This window comes from Orycteropus afer, unplaced genomic scaffold, assembly GCF_000298275.1.
Source record: "Orycteropus afer afer isolate SDZICR_OR568_19922 unplaced genomic scaffold, OryAfe1.0 scaffold00014, whole genome shotgun sequence".
Taxonomy (NCBI): Eukaryota; Metazoa; Chordata; class Mammalia; order Tubulidentata; family Orycteropodidae; genus Orycteropus; species Orycteropus afer.
The window spans coordinates 9,597,380-9,617,433 of record NW_006921601.1 but is presented as its reverse complement, the minus strand read 5'-3'; the positions used below and the strand labels follow the sequence as shown (position 1 = coordinate 9,617,433).

Below are 20,054 nucleotides of genomic sequence, written 5' to 3'. Positions count from 1 at the left end.
TTCCATCCCTCCATGCACTCCTGCCCCCTGAGCTGTCTCCCTGTGCATAAACAGCCCTTTCTCCCATGATTGTTCTCTCCAAGAAGTGTATCTACCCCAGATAAATGTTCAACTCATATGCCTATTTTCAGTGGTCTTGAAGACTGGGAGTGTTTGTACTTTTGCATGTCACCTCCTGCTGTTCTTCCAAGGATGCTCTCACCCACGCTGGGGACCTTGGAAGGGGCAAGACTAATAAGATTCCTTGCTCCTTTCTTGGGTATTGTACCTGCATGTTTCTCGCTATAGAGGTGAGGGTCAGTGGGGATGGGACCCTCAGTTACACATCAAGTGGCAGCTCCTAATTTTTCACTAAATGCAACAGCAGGGAGGTAGTACGTGCATCAGCTTAACAGCACGGAGGCAAATCCTGCGGTAACTCAGATGTGTTGACATTTGCCATTGTACCTCGAGCCTAAATGGGAACTAGACAGGTGGTGGAGCGTGTTCACAGAAGCATGGTCTGGGTAGGGAAGAGAGGCCAAACCTATTCCCACGAGCAACCACTAATGAAGTCAGTTCCTTATCCATTTTTAGGCTCATCCATTCCAGAGACCAAGTTTCTCCAGAGACTATCTCTAGCCTGCTATTGTTCTCAGCATATTAGGTAACAGGGGTACAAGTGGAAAAAATAAAAAGTGCCCAGATCCCCATGGGGCTGCTCAGTGTTTTAACAATTATTCGTGGTATATTTCATTAGCTGCTTAACCACAGTTAACACCCCACCCCGTATCCCCTTCCAAGGGAGCCTCTGCACTGCTACCTGAGCCACTCTTCTTCAACATAGAGTGTTTCCTGTGGTGGCTCCTATAACCCAGAGGAAAAAATGAAACTCAAAGAGGGGTTTACTCTCACTCTCATTGTCCATATCCTCATACTTTTATCCCCAAATTCAACTCACACCAGACATTCTCTTTCTATTTCATGTAAGTCACGCTTGCCTTCCTTTGCATATGCCCGCCCTTGTTACAACACCCTTTCTTACCCATCAAAATCCTCCAGTACAACCTTCAACACTTGGCTCCTGTATTACTGCCTCTGTGAATCCTTCTCAGGCTTCTCCTCTTTGTGTTCCTGCAGTCTTTCCCTTTATACCTCTAAACTCACTGACATCGAGTCGGATCTGACTCACAGTGACCCCTCCTTGGGCTTCCAAGATGGTATCACTACGGAAATAAATTGCCCCATCTTCCTCTAGCAGATATTAATGCATGCTATCGTATTTGGTTTACCATATGAAACTATCGTTTTGTTAGGTCAAAACACATCAAATATCAGCCATTTGATATTATAAAAACATTGCTTAGATCTACGTTAACATGCTGTTTCCCACCTAGACTGTGAGTAGAGGAGCTGCCACCTATCTCTTTGTTTCCTCAGCTCCTGGCAAGGAAGGACTGCTGAAAGAATAAGCACCATGGGGCAAGTTTCTGTATGCTCCCTGCTCTGCTATGCTGCCTGATCTAATGCAAAACCAAAACTGAATGCAGGACTGTTGTAAAATAAATCGCAAACTTTCATCCCTGCCAAGCCATACTTCAGATGTAGAGCCTGAAAGCGCCTCAGATAGGCAAAAGGTCACAGTGAAAATTATTTAGAACAACTACCTTTCTGGCAGGAGAAGCAGAGTCAATAGTTGATGGAGAGGAAGTAGCAGCTGGATCAGGAGATGGAAGGCAAGAGGGAGGAGACGGAGGATGAGTAGGAGACAGGCCTTTAGAGAGTAGTTTACTCTGCACAGAACAGAAATAGAAGAAAGTATTACTATCCCAGGGGACACTCACAGTGATGCAGGCCTTGATGACGCAGCTGCATGCCCACACATCAGAGGGGAAAAGACATCTAGGGCCGGCGGCTCGGGACAAAACAGAAGCCTCTGTCTTTGAACCATGCAGCACTATCTGGCTCCTGGTTGCACTGCATTCTGCTACAGCTCTTCTAGCTCCCTTTTCACACCAAACTAGCTAAAGAGATCCATTCGGTTCCTGCTTACATCTGCCCCAGACACCAGCATTTGCTACTGAAACCCTCATTCTGAGCTTGTTACACAGTAGCAGCTGCAAAGCTTAGGAAAGAAGAATCCGGGCTACTTTGGGGCAGATGGCCACAGCAGGAGCTTCTGCAGCCCCAGATGTCTGTGCAAGCCTCTGGCAGCCACATGGAACTCTAAAAATGTACTCAGTATAAAGCATCCTTCCATGTCCATGAGGACGCAGGTCTGGAGGAGACTGAGTGGAATCAGCAGAGAAGGCTCGCTGCCAAGTGAGGCAGTGTCTTACACATGCACCTCAATAGAAACTTTTTCATCTCCTTGTGAGCCCCCTCTCTTCTTTTCAGCAAGTTTTCAATAAGCAACTGGTTTGGAGAAGGCTATATTTTCTACTCTAAGGCAAAGACACTCAGCTGGATATTGCCTGTTGGGGAAGCAGAGCCCAGGTTACAGCATGTGGTTGACCATGTCATTCTGTGTCTCCTTGATGAGGACCCCAGGGAGATTACTGAAGACACTGTGTCCAAGAACATCATGGGCAACTGGTTGCTTACACCTTATAACCAAAAAACCCCAAACTCACTGCTGTCGAGTCGAACCCAACTCATAGCAACCCCTTTTTGGGTTTCCGAGGCAGTATCTCTATGGGAGTAGATTGCTCAGTCTTCCTTCCAAGGAGTGGCTGGTGGGTTTGAACTGCCAGCCTTCTGGTTAGCGGGCAAATGCCTTAGGCACTATGCCACCAGAGCTCCCTTATACCTTATAGGTGCCATGATTCTTCCAAGTGGCCAGCTTTCCTTCTTGGCACCAAGAAAGCTTAGGAAGCTCACAGCCTACCTAGAAACTGTTTAGGCTCTCATAGTTTCTGTATGTATTCCTGTGACCTGAGCTTACTTTTCTGGCTTGGCTTTCCCTTTGTTCTTATGTTGAATCTTCACATTGGGTCATTTTTAGATGCACTTAAATTCTTTAGTAGCTTGAAAAACTACTAACTCCTCATGCTATAAAAGGAGGAGGAAGGAATAAATCAAACTCCTGAGATTGTCAGGGTCACCTGGCTAGATGGCCAACATCTGGGTTCCTGGGGGACTCTGAAACCCCTGTGTTTACCTGCGGGAAGTCCCCTTGTCCAAACATGGAAGCAAGTTGAGCCGCCTTCTCCTTAATATTCTTTTGATGAAATTCCCTGTTGGCCAAGTTCTGAGCCCTCTTCTGCTATCAAGGTGAGAAAGGAGAAAGAAAAGAAAGCAAGAGACTGTGATGAAGCGGTCAGGGGGCTTGCCTCATTCACCCCACATGGCAAGATGGGAGACAGGGAGTGACTAGTAAGAGAAGGAACCCACCGTGGGCAGAGGAGGGAGAGGGAGGAAGGGAAGTCAGCCCAGACACAGACAGAGGGTGGGCAAAGAGGGAGACTTTCACCTGGAGAATCTTCTCCTCCACTTCTTGCAGGCGCCGCAGCACCCCGGAGAGGGCCAGCGCTCCCTGACAGGTAGGAGGGCAGACAGCTGGACTTTCGGGCCCACCCAGCTGCAGGTCCGACTTGGCCCTGGCTCTCCAGGGCCTGCTTGAGCACTCGCCACCAGCAGACATTTGCTTTAGCTCTCTGTGCATGTGCCCAGGCATAGCCACCGATGGAAGCTGGGAAAGAGGGGAAACCAAGCTTCCTTCCCTACTGCAGCCCTTTCACAGACCCCCATGGTGAGGATTCCCCACGAGGACCGTAGACAAAGGGCACACCAGGTGCCACCCTGAGCAAAATTTCAAACTAGTCTAAAACCAAAAAACCAAATTCACTGCCAGTCAGTCAATTCTGACTCATAGCAAGCCCCTTTGGGTTTTGAGGCAGTAAATCTTGACAGAAGTAGATTGCCCAGTCTGCCTTCCACAGAGTGGCTGGTGGGTTTGAACCCCCAACCTCTGGTTAGTAGTCAAATGCCTTAGGCACTATGCCACCAGAGCTCCTTAAACTAGCCTCAGGGGTTGACTTTCATCCACCTGTATAAGAACACCTGCCATCCCCATTAAGAACATATATTCTTGGGCCTTGTCCAAAAAGATCCAGACCCACTGAGTCAAAGCCTATAGAATGACGGTTCTCAGTTCTGGCTGTACACTGAAATCATCTAGGGCACTTGAAAAAAAAATACCCAAGACTGGGTCCAACCTCCTGAAATTCTGATTGGCCTGGTGTAGGCATCAGACAGTACCTGAGTGGCACAAATGCTTGACTACTAAAAAAAAGGGTTGCAGTTTGAACTCACCTAAAGGAACCACAGAAGAAATGTCTCGCAATCTGCTTCTGTGAAGATTATAGCCTAGAAAACCCTGTGGAGCTCAGCTCTGCTCTGTAACACACGGGGTCCCCATGCGTTGGAATCAGCTCGATGGAGCACAGGCACCAGACACTGGTATCTTTAAAAAGCTCCCCAGGTGATTCTTATGCACAGTCATAATAATCCCTGCACTGTGTTCACACTGGCACTCAATTTCCACCCGTTGGAAGCAACACAAAATTTCTAATGCTGACCAGACATCTTTGAATACAATGGCCACTAACAGTGATTCTGTTAAAATTCCAAATCCAGACTCACTGGCTGGGAAAAATCAGAGTCCAGAGCTACTGGCCGCCCCCCTGCCCACCTATGCAGTTGTCCTCTGGTGCTAAGGAGAAGGCTCCACCCCATTCCAGTTTTGCCCCTTCAAGGAGATGCAGCCAATTAGCCACCTGGGCTGGTTCCACCATCATTGCCATTTTCTTCTTCAGAGTTTAAAAATCAGCCCATTCAAGGGATCTTCAAATAAAGCTAAGTGGCATATGGGACATCACACAAAATGTCCCACGTGGCATGGTTTGTTTTTCTACAAGAAACTATAGCACCAAGAACATTGTAGTTGGTCAGTCAATACCTCTGACTGGTGAGAGATCAATAGCATACATGGTTATTCTTACCTATCAGAGTTGTGACCTCAAGTTGTGTGGCTTGACCAGAGAATCTATAATCAGCCCTTTTTGGAGGGTGGGGAGAGCCAGTAAGCCCCACCCCTCTAGGACAAAGTCCCCTCTGACTTCAGCAAAAGCGCATCCACTGGAAGAAGCCCTACCTGCCTTTTCAGAGGAAGTGATGGGCTGGGTGTGGGGTCCTTCGGCTTGGGGCAGCGAGGGTTAACAGGAGAGGCAGAGGAAGAGCACAGGGCAGGCTTACCTATCCCTGAGATACTGCGTTCCTGGGAGGAGAGAGGCGAATCCAAGAAAGCAGTCGCAGGAAATATGAAGGAAAAGGTCAATCAGATTGAGAGACACTTGGAGGGAGGAGAGAGAGAAAAGCAGGGAAAGAGTTTACAAGTGCAGAGCCGGCACTAGCTGAGCACCTGTGACTGGGCCCAGCTGGGAAACCTGAGCCCCTGGTCTCCGTCCATGTGGACATCCAGTCCTGGAGTCCCCTCCTCATGACAAGGTGTGAATGTCAAGGAGGCTTTGCTTTTGGCTCAGACACAGGAATGGAGCAAGCACTGATAGCCTATACTAGCCAAGATGGCAAGCCAGTCCTCCTAGAAAGGGGGACACTTGAGGGTAGAGATGCTACAGTCCATCTGGTGGTATAGGGCCTTCATCAACACTTAGGGACTGAAAGGGGCCAAGTCTCCAGAAGGGGCACTCACGAAATATTGTAGACAATTAAAAATCTCAGAGACATGGCCCCCCTTATAACACAATCACTTGAATCCTGGGGGAGGTCAGTTAGCCCAAGCAGGGACATGGTCCACAGCAAGATCAAGACGATATTACATAGTCCTCTAAACCTCATTCACCAAGAATCTGCTTTCCTCCTGAAGAGCCTAAGTCTGTCATACGTTCTCCAAAGGAAAAGAAAATCTTATCAAAAGCTTTTGTAAAGTGACAGCAGCATTCTAAAGGAAATGCAGGGGAGAAACTGACCTATGTGCACCTCCAAGCCAGAGCCAGTGAGAAGTCAGGCTCAGTCTGCAGCCTGACCCACAGCATTCAGCCTCCTGCAATCTAGGCTCACCTCTGTCAGACACAACAGCCCTCCAGACTGACCTGAGGATACAGGGAGAGATGGAGGTGCCTGGGAACACTTGGGAGGGTGCCCAATTCCTATGCCCCACATGGAACTAAGACTGTGACTTGGTTTTCTCACTATGGGCTTAGATGGTACTCTCTGGACAGCCAGCACCTGAAAAGCTCCCTCAAGCTGTGCCATCTCAATGGTGGCTGCAAACCAAGTCATAGTTGCAAAACCAAATTAGGAATGGATTTCTCTACTACTCTAGAAACAGGCACTGGTAAAATATGGCCTATAGGCCAAATCTGGCCTGCTGCCTGTTTTTGCAAATAAAGTTTTATTGCAACACAGCTATGCTCATTAGTTTATGTATTGTCATGCTACAACAGCAGAGCTGATCTAGAAGTAGGCTGAGTCTCTCTTTAACCAAGGCCTGCCAACCATACCAGAAGTTCATTACTAGCCTGAACATTTCTGCTGGCTTCCCAGAAGGTCTGGTCACCAGGAAAGCAGGTCCATTCATTATTGACATGACTGACCTGCTTCAGGAGTGAAGGATTCAGAGTGCTCTCCTCAAACTTGGCCAGTAGCTGATTTGCAATGGATTTAACTTTGTTCTGATTTCCACCTTCTTTAATGCTGCCACACACTTGATTGGAGCCCAGGCTTCGGCTGGAAAAATTTGACGGCTGCAAAAGTCAAAACAGTGCATTGGCTGTTGGATAATGGAGCCCAGATAACAAGGAGGGAGCCTGGGGACTCAAGACACGGGACTACTTTCTTGAAGAGGGACTCCCTTTGTGGTCTGAGGAAGAGAAGCAGCAGCAGTAGGTGCAACTCAATAGAGACAATGGTCACAACAAAGAGAAGCATCTTTCCAGAGCAGGGGTATACCCAGGCTTGGGAGCCAGACAATTAGGGTTTGGATCCTGCCTCTTTCACTTCTCTGAAGTTTCCTCATCTATAAAATGGGAGCAGTAACCCCTTTATAAACAAAACCAAAAAACCAAACACAACTGCCGTCGAGTTGGATCCGACTCATAGTGACCCCTCCTTGGGTTTCTGAGGCAGTATCACTATAGAAGTAGATTGCCCAACCTTCCTTCCAAGGAGTTGATAAGACGTTGGAAGAATTAAAGATGATAATGAAGTGAAGCGATGAGTAAAATAGTTTCAGAAAACATTGCTTGGCTGCCATGAGGTCAAGAGTGAGTGGGATGAAAGAGTGTCAGTCAGTGACCGGGTGAGGCACAGTCTCTAGGGTTCCTTCTTCTCTCTTCTCTGCATCCCACCTGCAACTTCAACCTAGACTGTTCTTTCTTAGCTTTTTAAAACCTTGTTATTTTGCAATAATTTGAGATTTACAGAAAAGTTGCAAAGCTATTACAGGTACTTCCTGTATACTCTTCACCCAACAGCTCGTAATGTTGGCATCTGCAATAATTGTGGTACCTTCATTGAAAATAAGAAATGAACACTGGTACAATACCATTAACTAAACTACAGACTTTATTCAGATTTCAGAAGTTTTTCCACAAATGCTGTTTTTCTGCTCCAGGATTCAATCCAGAATCCCCATGCTGCATTTAGTTATCTTGTCTCCAGCCTCCTCCAATCTGTGGCAGTGTCTCAGTCTTTCTTTGTCTTTCATGACCTTGATACTTTAGAAGGGTACTGTCAGCTATTTTTAAGTGCTGTTGGTACAGTGGTTAAGCACTCACCTGCCAACCAAAAGGTCAGCAGTACGAACTTACCCGCCACTCTGTGGGAGAAAGATGAGACAGTCTGCTTCTGCAAAGATTTACAGCCTTGGAAACCCTATGGGGCAGTTCTACTTTGTCCTACAGGATCACTATGAGTCAGAATCAACTCAATAAAAACTGGGTTTTATTATTATTATTATTAGTTACTTTGTAGAAAGTCCCTCAATTTGTCTGATGTTTTCTCATGATTAGAATAGGGTGATGGATTCTGGAGAAGGAGATCACAGAGGTGAAGTGCCCTCCTCACTGCATCATTTCAGGAGTATATGATATGAATGTGACTTATGACGGGTGATGTTGACCTTGATTGCTTGGTTATGCTGCTTTGTAAAATGGAGTCCTGTGTAAGATTTGTTTAGCTCATCTGCTAAAAACAAACATTTCAATTTGTCAGAACTCAGGACTACACAATACAGAGTTAACACTAATGTAAACTATGGAATTTAATTAGTGATAATTTATGAACAATGGTTCATCAGTTGTAACAAATACACTGCAGTAATGCAAGATGTTACTACGAGGAGAAACAGTGTGCAGAAGGAAGTAGGGCATGTGGGAACCCTGTATTTCTGGCGTAATTTTTCCGTAACTTAAAACTGCTCTAAAAAATGAAATCCATTGAAAAATAAGTAAAAATTTTAAAATTACTGATGTTCAATACATGTCTGTCCTTCCTTACCATAGGTTTGGTCCCTCGGGCCTCAGAAGTATACATGGTATTATGTCAAGTGAGCAGTATATGTGCCCAAGGAGACAAATTTTTTCATGGAAAAGATACTATCAAGACAACAAAGATGTGTTCATCTAGAAGGAATTCACCAGAGGAGGCTGGCTAATGTCAATTGATTTTTCAAAGGGTCCCTAGGAGTAGCAGCTCCATGGGAAACTTTGTATGTACAGCCTCTCTGGGAGTGTTGGCAAACACACGCAAAGGGTCACCCCCTACTACAAAGTGTGAAATGTAACTCTATATATCAATACAGGCTTGAGCAAGAAAGGGATGTGGTCTCTCTGTATATCACCCAAGTCAGGCAGGAAGTGGGTCATCCAGACCCTGCTGCTCAAACATCCACGTGCACACGAACCGCCTGGGGAGCCTGTGCAAAGCAGACCCTGGTTCAGTGGGTCTGGGTGGACTCTGCCAGTCTGCATTTCTAACATGCTCCCCGGTGGCACTGATGCTGCTGGTTTATGGACTACGCTTCCAGTAGCAAGGCTCTAGAAAGAATTACTGTTTTGTTAAAGCTGACTTTAAGTAAAACAGTTGCCCCAGAAAACAGTCAAGAGTCATCTCAGAAGAGGCCAGATGTAAACCAGATTTCTTCCCATATCCAAATCCTGTGCTGCCACCAACAGAAATACCACAAACACCACCTTAGACAAGCTGCAGTGAGACAGGACTAGAATAAACCAAGGATGAAGAGCAGAAGACGACTTCTGCCCGAGACAAACTGTACCTAAAGGAAGCTTCTTGGCAAGAGGCAGAAGAAAATCACAGGCTTGAAGGCACAAAGCCAACAAACACCCTGCAACCTGGGAAATGGGACGTTTCTCCAGCCCTACTGGCCTCTGCTTCCTCCTTGAAGTCACCTCCCTGCTGGCTGGCTTTCCCTTCCCACCACAGCCAGAGTCAAGAGAAGTGGAAGAAAGGGCTCTTGAGGGATCACCCGAAGAAGCTTTAGAAAACATTCCAACAAGGGTAATTTGCACTCACTGAATAAAATGAGTTTGTTCACATTTTGAGTGGTGAACTAAACTACGGGTTCCATTTATCAGTGCTTCTCTTTGGCCATCCTAGAAATGGAGTATGTATGAGGCAGCTGCACCCTCCCCAAGGTGGGCCTCATGGCTCTATGCTAATAAGTTTACTGGTTGTTGTGAGATGGAGTATCCTAACCCCTGACCCACATCAAACAGATCAGAGAGGTGAATAACATAGTAACATTGTACAGAAATAAAGTGCCTTTAACCATATAAGATAGAAAAATGCTTCTCTAAGTTCTGTGAGTCAGGTATCAATGTATTATACAAATTAAACCAAGTGTCTCTAGGTCATAATGTTGACATAAGCCAGTGGACTAGCTAAGGCTGATTTACAATGAACTTGACTGGCAATAGTTACACTTGCCTTTGTGGAATTAGAATGGCCTTTTTGAATAAAGTACATATCTTAGGTCTCTTTAAAAGAGACCTGGGGAAGCATGAAGTGGTATTTTCTTTTTTCTCTGATCAAATCTTTGGTAGTGTAGTGCCTAAGGCACTTGACTGCTAACCAGAAGGCTGGCGGTTCAAATCCACTAGCCACTCCTTGGAAGGAAGGTTGGGCAATCTACTTCCATAGTGATACCACCTCGGAAACCCAAGGAGGGGTCGCTATGAGTTGGGTCCAACACCATAGCATATGACAAGAATTTTTCAGAAGCAGGAGACAAAGTAGCCTGTAATTTTTTTCTTTCACCAGGAGGTGGCACTTGTGGGTACTGAACCTTTGCCTTAAAGATTAAAAAGCAGAGAAAATACAAAAGGGTACTGCGGTGTAGTAAAGTACTTAGTGTGGCTTTTCTACCTATAAGTCTTTGTAAACTCCAAGGTGGGATTTTCTATGAGCAACTGAGGAGCTCCTGATTGCTAAAGTTATCCACCTGAGTATTTCTGTTGGGAGTGGCACAAAACAATGTTCTAGGAGGTGCCCACTCTCTCTCAGGTGCTTAGAGTTCTGATGCTATGATTGGCTAGTTTGACCACGCTGCTGGGCTCAAAAGGAGGCCTCCTAGAGGCAGAACTCTCTCTGACTGCTGGTTGAGGAAGACGTGCTGCCGAAAGAGACACGCACCCCTGAAAGAGACACGTGCTGCTGGGAAAGAGACGCAAGAGACACGCATCGCTGAGTGAGACACCAAGGGACCAGCACTGCTGGGAAAGAGACTGTGAGAGACTGTTGGCTGAGGGACGGTGGGCTGGGAGAGAGACTGAGCATTCTTTCTGAACTTGAGTTGTAGCCTGGTGCTTCCCTAATAAACCCCGTAATCCGTGAGTTCTGTGTGGCCACTGCAGTGAATTATCGAACCCAGAGGAGAGGTGGTGGGTGCTTTGGGAGGAACGGTTGGAGAAAGGGCTGGAAGGGGGAGGCAGCAAGTCTGGCCTGGCAGGAATAGGCCTTGGGTTACTGCTGGTAATCCTGTCTTCCTCTTGTAGGGTTAGAGGAGGTTGGAACATGTGGCCTCCTTGCCGTTTTAGCAGGTACAGACGGACAATGACAGTTAAGAAAAGTGGGATGCCGGCACCTCTTTACCACTACTATTAATAGTAACTGCATATTGATTAACATATAATTGCTAGTATGTGTGGTATGATACATACATCATCGCGTTTAATCTTTAAAAATCCTGCAAAGTTAGTATTATCCTCATCTCATAAACACGAAACACTCACAGAAGTTATATTTCTCAAGGTGACACAGCTAGCAAGTGTTGGAATGAGGACCATCACTCAAGAAGGTCTCTCCACTAGGCCATGCTGGTGCACATGTACCCAGTGCGAATAGCAAAGGAAGGACAGAAAGACCAGGAATGCTGCCTTGATCAGGGAAGCTTGTGACAGCTAGTCGTGAGGAAACAGGCCTTTGTTTAAATTGACATGGTGCACACTAACCTCATCCAGATTGTTGAAGCCTTTCCGCCTCCGTTTGTTCATGTCATTCTCTTCAGTTTGGCCATCCACCTGCAATGGTGCAGAAAGCAGGGTGAGCCCATGGCCATCACTCACTCTAGTTCTACTAGCACTCTGAGTTAGCTAATGGGGTGTCTTCCCTCCTGTAGGCTGGTAGCTTAGGAATTAGATACAGAAATAAATTGCCCTCTACTGTTATCAGAGTCATGGTCAGGCACAATGGCCTTATCCACTCCAGGAGCTAAGGGCTCTGAGAGAATGGGTAGGAATCACATCCTAAGAGATCATGATAAAACTTCCCAAAGCAAAGAGTCCTTGCAAAGTAGGCCATTGGCGATGTGACCTTGGGCTAAGAGCAGTTAAATGGCTTGCCCAAGCTCACAGTCAGGCCTGAGGATGGCAAACAGTGTGCTGCCTTCTGAGAACACCACACTGCCCTGCCCTTGGTAGCTTTTCTCCTTCAAGGAGGTGGCACTGGTTTAGCTTGAAGGGATTCTCAGAACTCAAATTAGCTGTCTGGAGATTTGATGGAAAATTAAGTCTACAATGCAATTGCCATCATAGTTTCAAGTAAACTACATTTTATTAGGTTCAAGTAAGCATTAGATGTAGCCCAGAAGGTCGGGTGATCAGACATCCCAGGACAGTTGTGATCTACTGCCTTTTTTGGCCTTGGTGTAATTAACCGTGCCCCCTTTCACTTTCAAAAATGCCCTAGTCAGGCAATAAATTGCATAGTTGCCCTACTGATAATCCTTTATGATCTGTTGTCTGCTACCTGGATCTAGACATTTAAACCCAGAAAACCCAGCTCTATCCAAGCCCATCACATTATGGGACTGCAAGGGTCCTCAAAGGGCACACCCACCATCAGGCTTGTCTCCCACAGGGAAAGCAGGACTGCACACGTTAAGCTGACACTGTGGGCTAGGGTGGAGGTAGTGGGCTAAATTTAGTACTCTGTTCCCTGCTGTGTAAGCCTACCCTTGACTCAGGCTAGGGTCTACCCAAGACCTACCTGTACCCTTCTGCAGTTAGACCAACTCTCCCACCAGCCTGTGGCTGAGGCCTACTCTAAATGGCTAGCGGCCTCAGGAGCATGGTATCAACTCCCACCTACTGTGCATCCTTTCTCTGGGAGACTCCTATTCTCTCAGAGGGACTCTCCATAGCAGGCCCAGATTAAATCCCAGCTGTTGTACCACTTTGGATGAAGTAGGAAGGGTTGTGGGCCACCCTTTCCCCTCTAGCCAAGGTATACAGCCCAGTCAGCCTCATAAACACTAATCCTATCCAATCAGAGTAGAATTACTTTTTCTCCTAGTGGTTCTTAAACAGCAGTAACTACAGAAGCCCCTTGGCACACAGTCTACTAAGTGTCCACTTGCTTCCAATAAAAGGCTTGCTCTCCACCACTCATCTGTCAATCTGTCATACTGTGGTGGCTTGCATGTTGCTGTGATTCTGAAAGCTATTTCAAATAACAGCAGGGTCATCTATAATTGGACAGGTTTCAGCATAGCGTCCAGACTATGACAGACAAGGAAGAAAGGCCTGTGATCTATCTCTGAAAATAAGCCAGTTACAACTTCACGGATCACTACAGAATGTTATCAGATGCAGTACTAGAAGAGGAATCCCCTGGGGTGGAAGGCACTGAAAACCCACAGTGAGCACAATGATGGACTCAAACAAGCCAAGAATCATGAAGATGGGCCTGGACCAGGCAACATCTTGTTCTGTCGTCCGTGAGTCGGCACCGACTTGACAGCAACTAACAACAACAATTCTTCTTTCACATCCTTACTATTCTCTTTCCCCACTCTGTGTTTACCACCATCTTTTATTTTTTAAGACAAGATCAACCACAGTTTAATCATTGATATTTGTTAAAAAAATTTGACCCTTCCCTTGCCCAGGCAGCACAAAACATTAGATCAAAGGGCCTTCCCTTCCCTTCCACATTTTTTCAGCTTCTAATAAATCATTATGCTGTGAATGGAAATGGTTCCAGCCCAAATGCTTGGGCAAACACCAAGAGAAACAGATGACCTTATTTGCAACAATGTTGGGTCTTAGAGGCATAGGCTGTCTAAGCCTCACGCCACAGCCTGTGAATGGCGCATTGGCCCTGAGACTGAAGGCGGTCAAAGTACAGAGCGTCCTACCCGACAAGAACATTTTCACGCATAATCTTAGAGTTTTCTGTTGTTTTTCTGTTTCCATCTTAAGCGAGGGCTTGGCTTCTCCCCCAAAGAGCAACACATCTTACTCTCTTTTACACTCAACAGCCCAGGGTTTGACTGTTCAAATAATCAGAGACAATATAGATCCAAACCCAGCCAGCCACAGGCTCACAAAGGCATTCCTGGGAGAAAGTACCCAGCCAGCAGCTCCTAAGAAGACCCCAGATTCCTCAAAGGGAATAAAGGAAGTGGGTAAGAGTAACCACAGCTCCTCTGATCCACTCTGACCCAAGGTAAAATGGAATCTATATGAAAAGGAAGGAGCTCTGGTGGAGTAGTGGTCAAAGCATTTGGCTGCTAACCAAAAAGATTTGAATCCACCAGCCACTGTGTGGGAGAAAGATGAGGCAGTTTGTTTCCGTAAAGATTTACAGCCTTGGAAACCCTCAGTGGCAGTTCCACTCTGTCCTATAGGGTCACCATGAGCTGAATCAACCTGATGGCAGTAGGTCTGGTTGGATATATGTAAAGGTTAGCAACATGTATCATTTGTTCTACAGATAATCAAGGAACAAGGAGGAAGAAAATACTCATAATTCCTAGTTAGAGGCAGCATGATAAAAACAAATAATTTTCTCTTCCTGTCAGGGTTTTCCAGCCCTTTCACTCTCAGAACACTTTATCATGATTTTCACCAAAGGGCATTTATTGAACTAATTGGTTTCCCCCATAGCTATCTGCTAATCTGCTCATTTGATCTGCACAAGATAGCCAAGTTCCCACATAGCCTGAATTAATGTGATTTTTAGCTCAAAGAAAAGAAACTTGATATTTAGTTAGCTGGTATAAACTAATCCTGAAGAAATTTGATCTGGTCATAAGAGAGATTGGCCACTACAGGCCAAGGCCTGGGTGAATAGGGGGACAGCTATAAGAAAAAGGGTAACACTGACAGGGCAGCTCGTCTATTCTTCAATGGCGGAGCAGCAAAGGGTCATGGGTTTGAGTTCTCACACTAAGAACTTCCTAGCTGTGTGACCTAAGGAAAAGCACTTAACTTCTCTGACTTTACTTTCCTCACTTAAAAATGAAATCATGCATATAAAGTACTGCTTAAGTACTACACAATAGTTAGACCGCAGTAGCATGGTTAATATTTGTAACAGAATTAGAAAACGTGAAGAGTAGCTCTGGTTTTGACATTTGCCAGCTATGTGACTTATGGCAACTTAATTTTCATAAGTTTGAGTTTCCCCATCTACAAAACTAGGATGAAAATAGGTTCCCTGCCTTCCTCGAAAGGTTACATCAGAACAAATGAGATAAATATTGAAGTACGTTGTATGCTTATGGCTGCACTCACTATGCGACCAAGTATTCAATTCAAATAATTTTTACTCATCTTCTCAGAAATCAAGGAGCTCTGGTGGTATAAAGGCTAAAGCATTTGGTGGCAAGCCAAAAGGTTGGCAGTTTGAACCCAACAGCCGCTTCATGGGAGAAAGATAAGGCAGTCTACTTCTGTAAAGATTAACAGCCTTGGAAACTCTCTGAGGCAGTTCTACTCTGTCCTGTAGGGTCCCTGTAAGTCGGAACCGACTAGAGGGCAGCAGGTTTGGGGTTTGGTTTTAGAAATCTATAATTCTCATTTCACTGGTATTCCTAAAGGAAGGGCCCTATCATTTCCTGAGCCCCTTCTATGTGCCACGCAGAGTGCTCAGACCTTCAGCACATTTTGCTCATGTCACCTTCCCAACAATGCCATGAGATATATGTTATTATTTTCATTTTGTAGGCAAGCAAAGGAACTTTCTGAGAGGTTCAAACATTTGCCAGACCCCCAGCAAACCCAAATACATGTCTGGCTACCTGACTTCAAATTCCACCCTCAACCTGTAAATCAACTCAGAATCATAGCAGAGAGGAAAGGAGAGACAGCAGCCTTGACAAGTACCTGCAAACCGCCAGTGCCTGGGGGTGGGGGTAGGGGTGGGTGCTGATCTGGGCCCTGCGCTTTCGGAGCTTAGAAGGCTGGCAGCTTCGCAGATGAGCACTCTTCATCTTAAATGGTCTTCAGATCTCTGAATTAAAAAGTACCAGAAATCTAGTGGAGAGCTCTGGCTGCTTTGAAAGTTGGGGAAGGGGAGTTTTAGAAACTAAGTCCCACTAGACTTGTAAGCTCTGTAAGCAGATCCTTGCTTGTCTTGTAAAGATTAAGTGCTCTACCTCCAGCACCTGGAAGAGAACTCAGCATCAAATAGGTACTCAATAAATGTCTGTTGAATGAATGGATGGTTGGAGGAGGCACTTTCTTAAAGGAGGTCTCCTGGCTCTTTGGAAAGTGTTTGTGCAGGAGGGCCAGGGAGAGGAGGACAGAGGAGGACTGGACCGGACCAGACACTGAGCCAGCCATGCTTTGTGAACTCCACACTGCCAGAGGATTCATGAGGAAGGAAGAGAAAGACCTGGATCAGAAACAGTCACTGGGCAGAAGAAATGCTGGGGTCATCTGCCCGGCTCTGGGTACACTTTCCAGGAACTATCACAACCTTTGTGTTGGGACCCAAGGAGTGGGCTCAGAATGGGACAAACATCAGATATCCAATGTATGCAATGACTGTAATTGCCATAGATACAAGTATCACCCAGGTGTGGAAAGTCTAGGAGAGTACAGACAAGGACATGTGTGTGTGTATGTGTGTACCTGTGTGTGTGCGTGCCCGCGCAGGAGTAATGGGGGCAAAGTATATGCTCAGGTGTCACCTGCATTCATGGTAAAAAGAGCCCTGGAATTCCCAGGAACTGCCCCGTGCCATGGGATGCTTAGATGCTATTGTCCAGGATCAACTGCAGACCTACAAAGGCAGACTCCTTCCTATGGGGAGAATATAATGCCCCCAGTCTTCTCCTTTCCCCAGGCATGGGCCATCCAGCTTTCATAGCTAATCAATCCAATCAGTTACCACTCACCAGAGACCTCTTAGCTGTGAGATGATAAAGTTACTCTCTCTAAAAGGAAACAAGGTCCTTTGTGGAGGAAAAGTTTTCTATTTTTCCAGAAGTTGATAAATCTCATTGCAATTTGGATGGAATCAGGAAGACAAAATTAGGGAGGAAAGAAGACTTTAAGACCAATAGTGAAAAACAGGAGGGAGAGAGATTCTTAGAACTGGCTCAGCAGAAAACAATGAATCCTTTTCAGATGAAGAAGTTACATTGTAAAAGAATGTGCAATATCGGGTCCCTGATAAAGACATTGCTCTGGAAGTTGGGGGTGGTGGGGAGAGAGTAGTGAGGGTTACTGAGGGATGGAGAAAGGGAGCGAGGTCAAATGGAGATGCACCTATATGTACAGACACTGTGTGTGTGCATGTGCACTACGGTGTAGGATCACATAAGCACGGCTGAACCTTTGTCTCTATTCCAGAAGGTGCATGAGCTAGGACATCAAGGGTTGCGTGTCTAACTGCACTGATGTTTTCTGCAGTGCAATATGGTGGAGCCTCTGTGTCTGCAGTTTTCTAGAGTCTGGGTGCAGACATCTATGGTGTCTCTCTGCAGGAGCAGATGAGAGTGGACTTAGTGCTCTTTGTAGACAGTGTCAAGACCAATGAACATTGCAAATTAATTCTCCAAGCCAAAAGCGTATCCAGATTTACCATGAAGACCCACAGTAGAATAAGGAGAAGGTACTCTGTGTGTGGTCCTGATGACTGGATTGCTGGGATGGTGTGGTGGACAAGATTTGGAGGTATTTCAATAATGTCTAAGGCATAGTGTGACCCCAATGGCCCTACTGACTCACCTATCCACCCAGAGGAAGTGCTCAATGTGTTTGAGGAGAAATAGAAGAACAAATACTGCCTATGCCACGAGCACTTACTTCAATGACCAAATCTCTCTACATATCCTAAGAGCAAGGCAAATTGTAAACATTAAATGGGGCTGTGGGAGAGGTCAGATTTGTGGGTTTTGACCCTCTTATAAGATGCACACACTGGGGAAGACCGAACATGGGTCAAAGCAGGCCAGGGCTCAGTAGGGCAGACCCCACGAGCTTCCACTGCGTCTCTAAGCAGAACCAGTGGGGAGTGGAGGAGGGCGAAGCAGCCCCAGGAAGGAGAGCCTGCTGCCTTGCTGACTACCAATCGTCAACCACTCCATCTTCTGAGCCAGAGTTGGCCACATTACCTCAATGCAGTCATTCTGTAAACAGAGGAGTGGTGAGTGAAAGGTTTACACAGTCATCTTCAGTTCTTTCTGTCATTTCCAGTTATAGGCTAAGTACTGGGAAAAACAGGGGTAAATGGAGAAAGCAGCATATGTTTGGCTCAGAGAGCTTCCAGAAAGACTGCCTGCTTGGGTCAGAGTAGCCCAAAGCAGGGGTCTTTGGGCTTCAATGAAAAAACAGTTGAGCTACAGTGGCACCAACCAGAGACTGGTCTCCAGGAGACAGTGTTCTCTCAATGGGACATATGGTGGAGAAGCCTGCCCTTACCTGGAGCCTCTAAACTGGGGCAGTTCAGGAAGCAGAGGGGGCAAAAGGAGCTAGGTGTAGCTCATTAGTTTAGCTGCTCCGATTAAAATCCTAACAGATCGACACACCTTCCTTCCCACCCCAACCTCGCTAGCCCATTCCTTCCTACAGACAGGGTGTGGCAGAAGTTTTAAGTATCCTGCTCCTGGAGTTAGCAAAACAACTGTTGCAACATTCCAGGGAGAACAGACCTCAGTGGAAAAAGTGACCACTGCTCACCAGCTGAGGGAAAGAAAGGAGGCCTCGGGGAGGTGGCAGCCCCACCCTGGGCGGAGGGGCTGAAGGACAAGGTGTGACTGGCCAATGACTGAAGAGACTGTTGGCAATTTAGAGAGATTCAAAAACACGCAGAAACCTGCAGCCCCTTTGCAATGTCAGTGGAGGACTTGAAGTTCTGGAAAGGGAAGGAAACTCTGTGCAGGTATTTAAAATGGCCCTCTCGAGCGTCCTCTGCTCCAGCCAGTGGTTTTGCCTCTGATCCTTATCCTGGACCGCTCTCTCCTCTGCTCCCACTGTCCACTGCCCCAGGGCTCTCCATTCATTTGGCTTCTTTAAGTGATATGACTGAGGTTCTTCTTCCTTGTCACTCATCCCTGAAGCCTTTCTAGTTCCTGTTCGTCCCCTTGATCCCAATATATGGCTGTCTCATCCCCCCTCCCAAGGCTCCAGAGGACTATACATTCGGTCTTTACCAGTTATCATTGAAGTGATTCTGACTCTTGGTGGGCCTATGTGTGTCAGAGTAAAACTGTGCTCCGTATGGTTTTCAATGGCAGATTTTTCAGAAGTAGATCACTCGGCCTCTCTTCTAAGGTGCCTGTGGGTGGGCTTGATCTACCAACCCTTTGGTTGGCAGCTAAGTGCCATGTATACCACCCAGGGATACCCCATTCAGTCCTATTCCTCTGAAATTTTCCTTTTGTCCCCAACACCTCCAAATCCCACAGCCTTTCTTCAGTCCTCATCAGATTTGGTTTCTCTGTTACTTAACATAATCTCTTGAACTCATCATTTGGAACTCTCGCCCTGCTAGGTTTTCTGATTTCCTTCCTTTTTGACAGTTCCTTCTTCATCCTCTTTCCTGGATGCTCTACCTGCCAGTCCCTTAAATTCTGTTGTCCCTCAAGGTCTGACCGTCAGTTTTCAGTCTTCTCACCACCTTTCTGGCCTCGTATCTTTCCAGCTAGACTGTAAGGTCAAATCTCACATCACTTCTGCTTGTCCTAACACTAGATATTTTATAAATACCTTTTAACAAACTAATTACTTAGTGGCAAAAGAAATGTGGTATAGGAGGCAAAGTAATGAACTACCCACTAAATAGTATAAACTTTAGGCAACGCATCCAACTTCTCTGGACCTCCATTGTTTATCTGCAAAATGAATATATTAAGGAAGACAACATCTATTCTACCTTCCACTGAGATGCTATCATTCAAATAAAATTATAACTTCCTATTGGGCCCATAGGAGCTCTGGTAGCATAAGGCACTTGCTCTAAGGTATTTGACTGCTAACCAGAAGGCTGGTGGTTCAAACCCACCAGCCACTCCTCGGGAGGAAGGTTGGGCAATCCTACCTCTGTAGTGATACAGCCTCGGAAACTCAAGGAGGGGTCGCTATGAGTCGGGGCCGACTCGACGGCACGTAAGAACAAGAACATTGGGCCCATGGTTCCTAAACTTTGCACCCAAGCACCCCATGGCACCACAATGAACTCACAGAGGAACCACAGTACATTTTAAATTTTTGAAAGGAAATATAGTGACCATCTGTCAGATACATTATAAACTACTTCAATTAAGTTATTTGGGCTTAACCACTTAGTAAACAGAACTGTTA

General features: G+C 46.1%; 1 protein-coding gene across 1 annotated transcript in view; it reads right to left on the bottom strand.

The window, feature by feature from the left end:
* Window positions 1–20,054, bottom strand: part of LOC103209392 (F-actin-monooxygenase MICAL2) — a 110,291-nt gene that overhangs the window by 16,582 nt on the left and 73,655 nt on the right. Inside the window, exons 14-19 of the mRNA XM_007955230.2 lie at window positions 11,472–11,540; window positions 6,597–6,746; window positions 5,135–5,257; window positions 3,452–3,670; window positions 3,140–3,241; window positions 1,647–1,772 (exon numbers count right to left, since the gene is read on the bottom strand). Of these exons, the coding sequence (XP_007953421.1) occupies window positions 1,647–1,772; window positions 3,140–3,241; window positions 3,452–3,670; window positions 5,135–5,257; window positions 6,597–6,746; window positions 11,472–11,540 (789 nt within the window). The remainder of the gene's footprint in view (window positions 1–1,646; window positions 1,773–3,139; window positions 3,242–3,451; window positions 3,671–5,134; window positions 5,258–6,596; window positions 6,747–11,471; window positions 11,541–20,054) is intronic.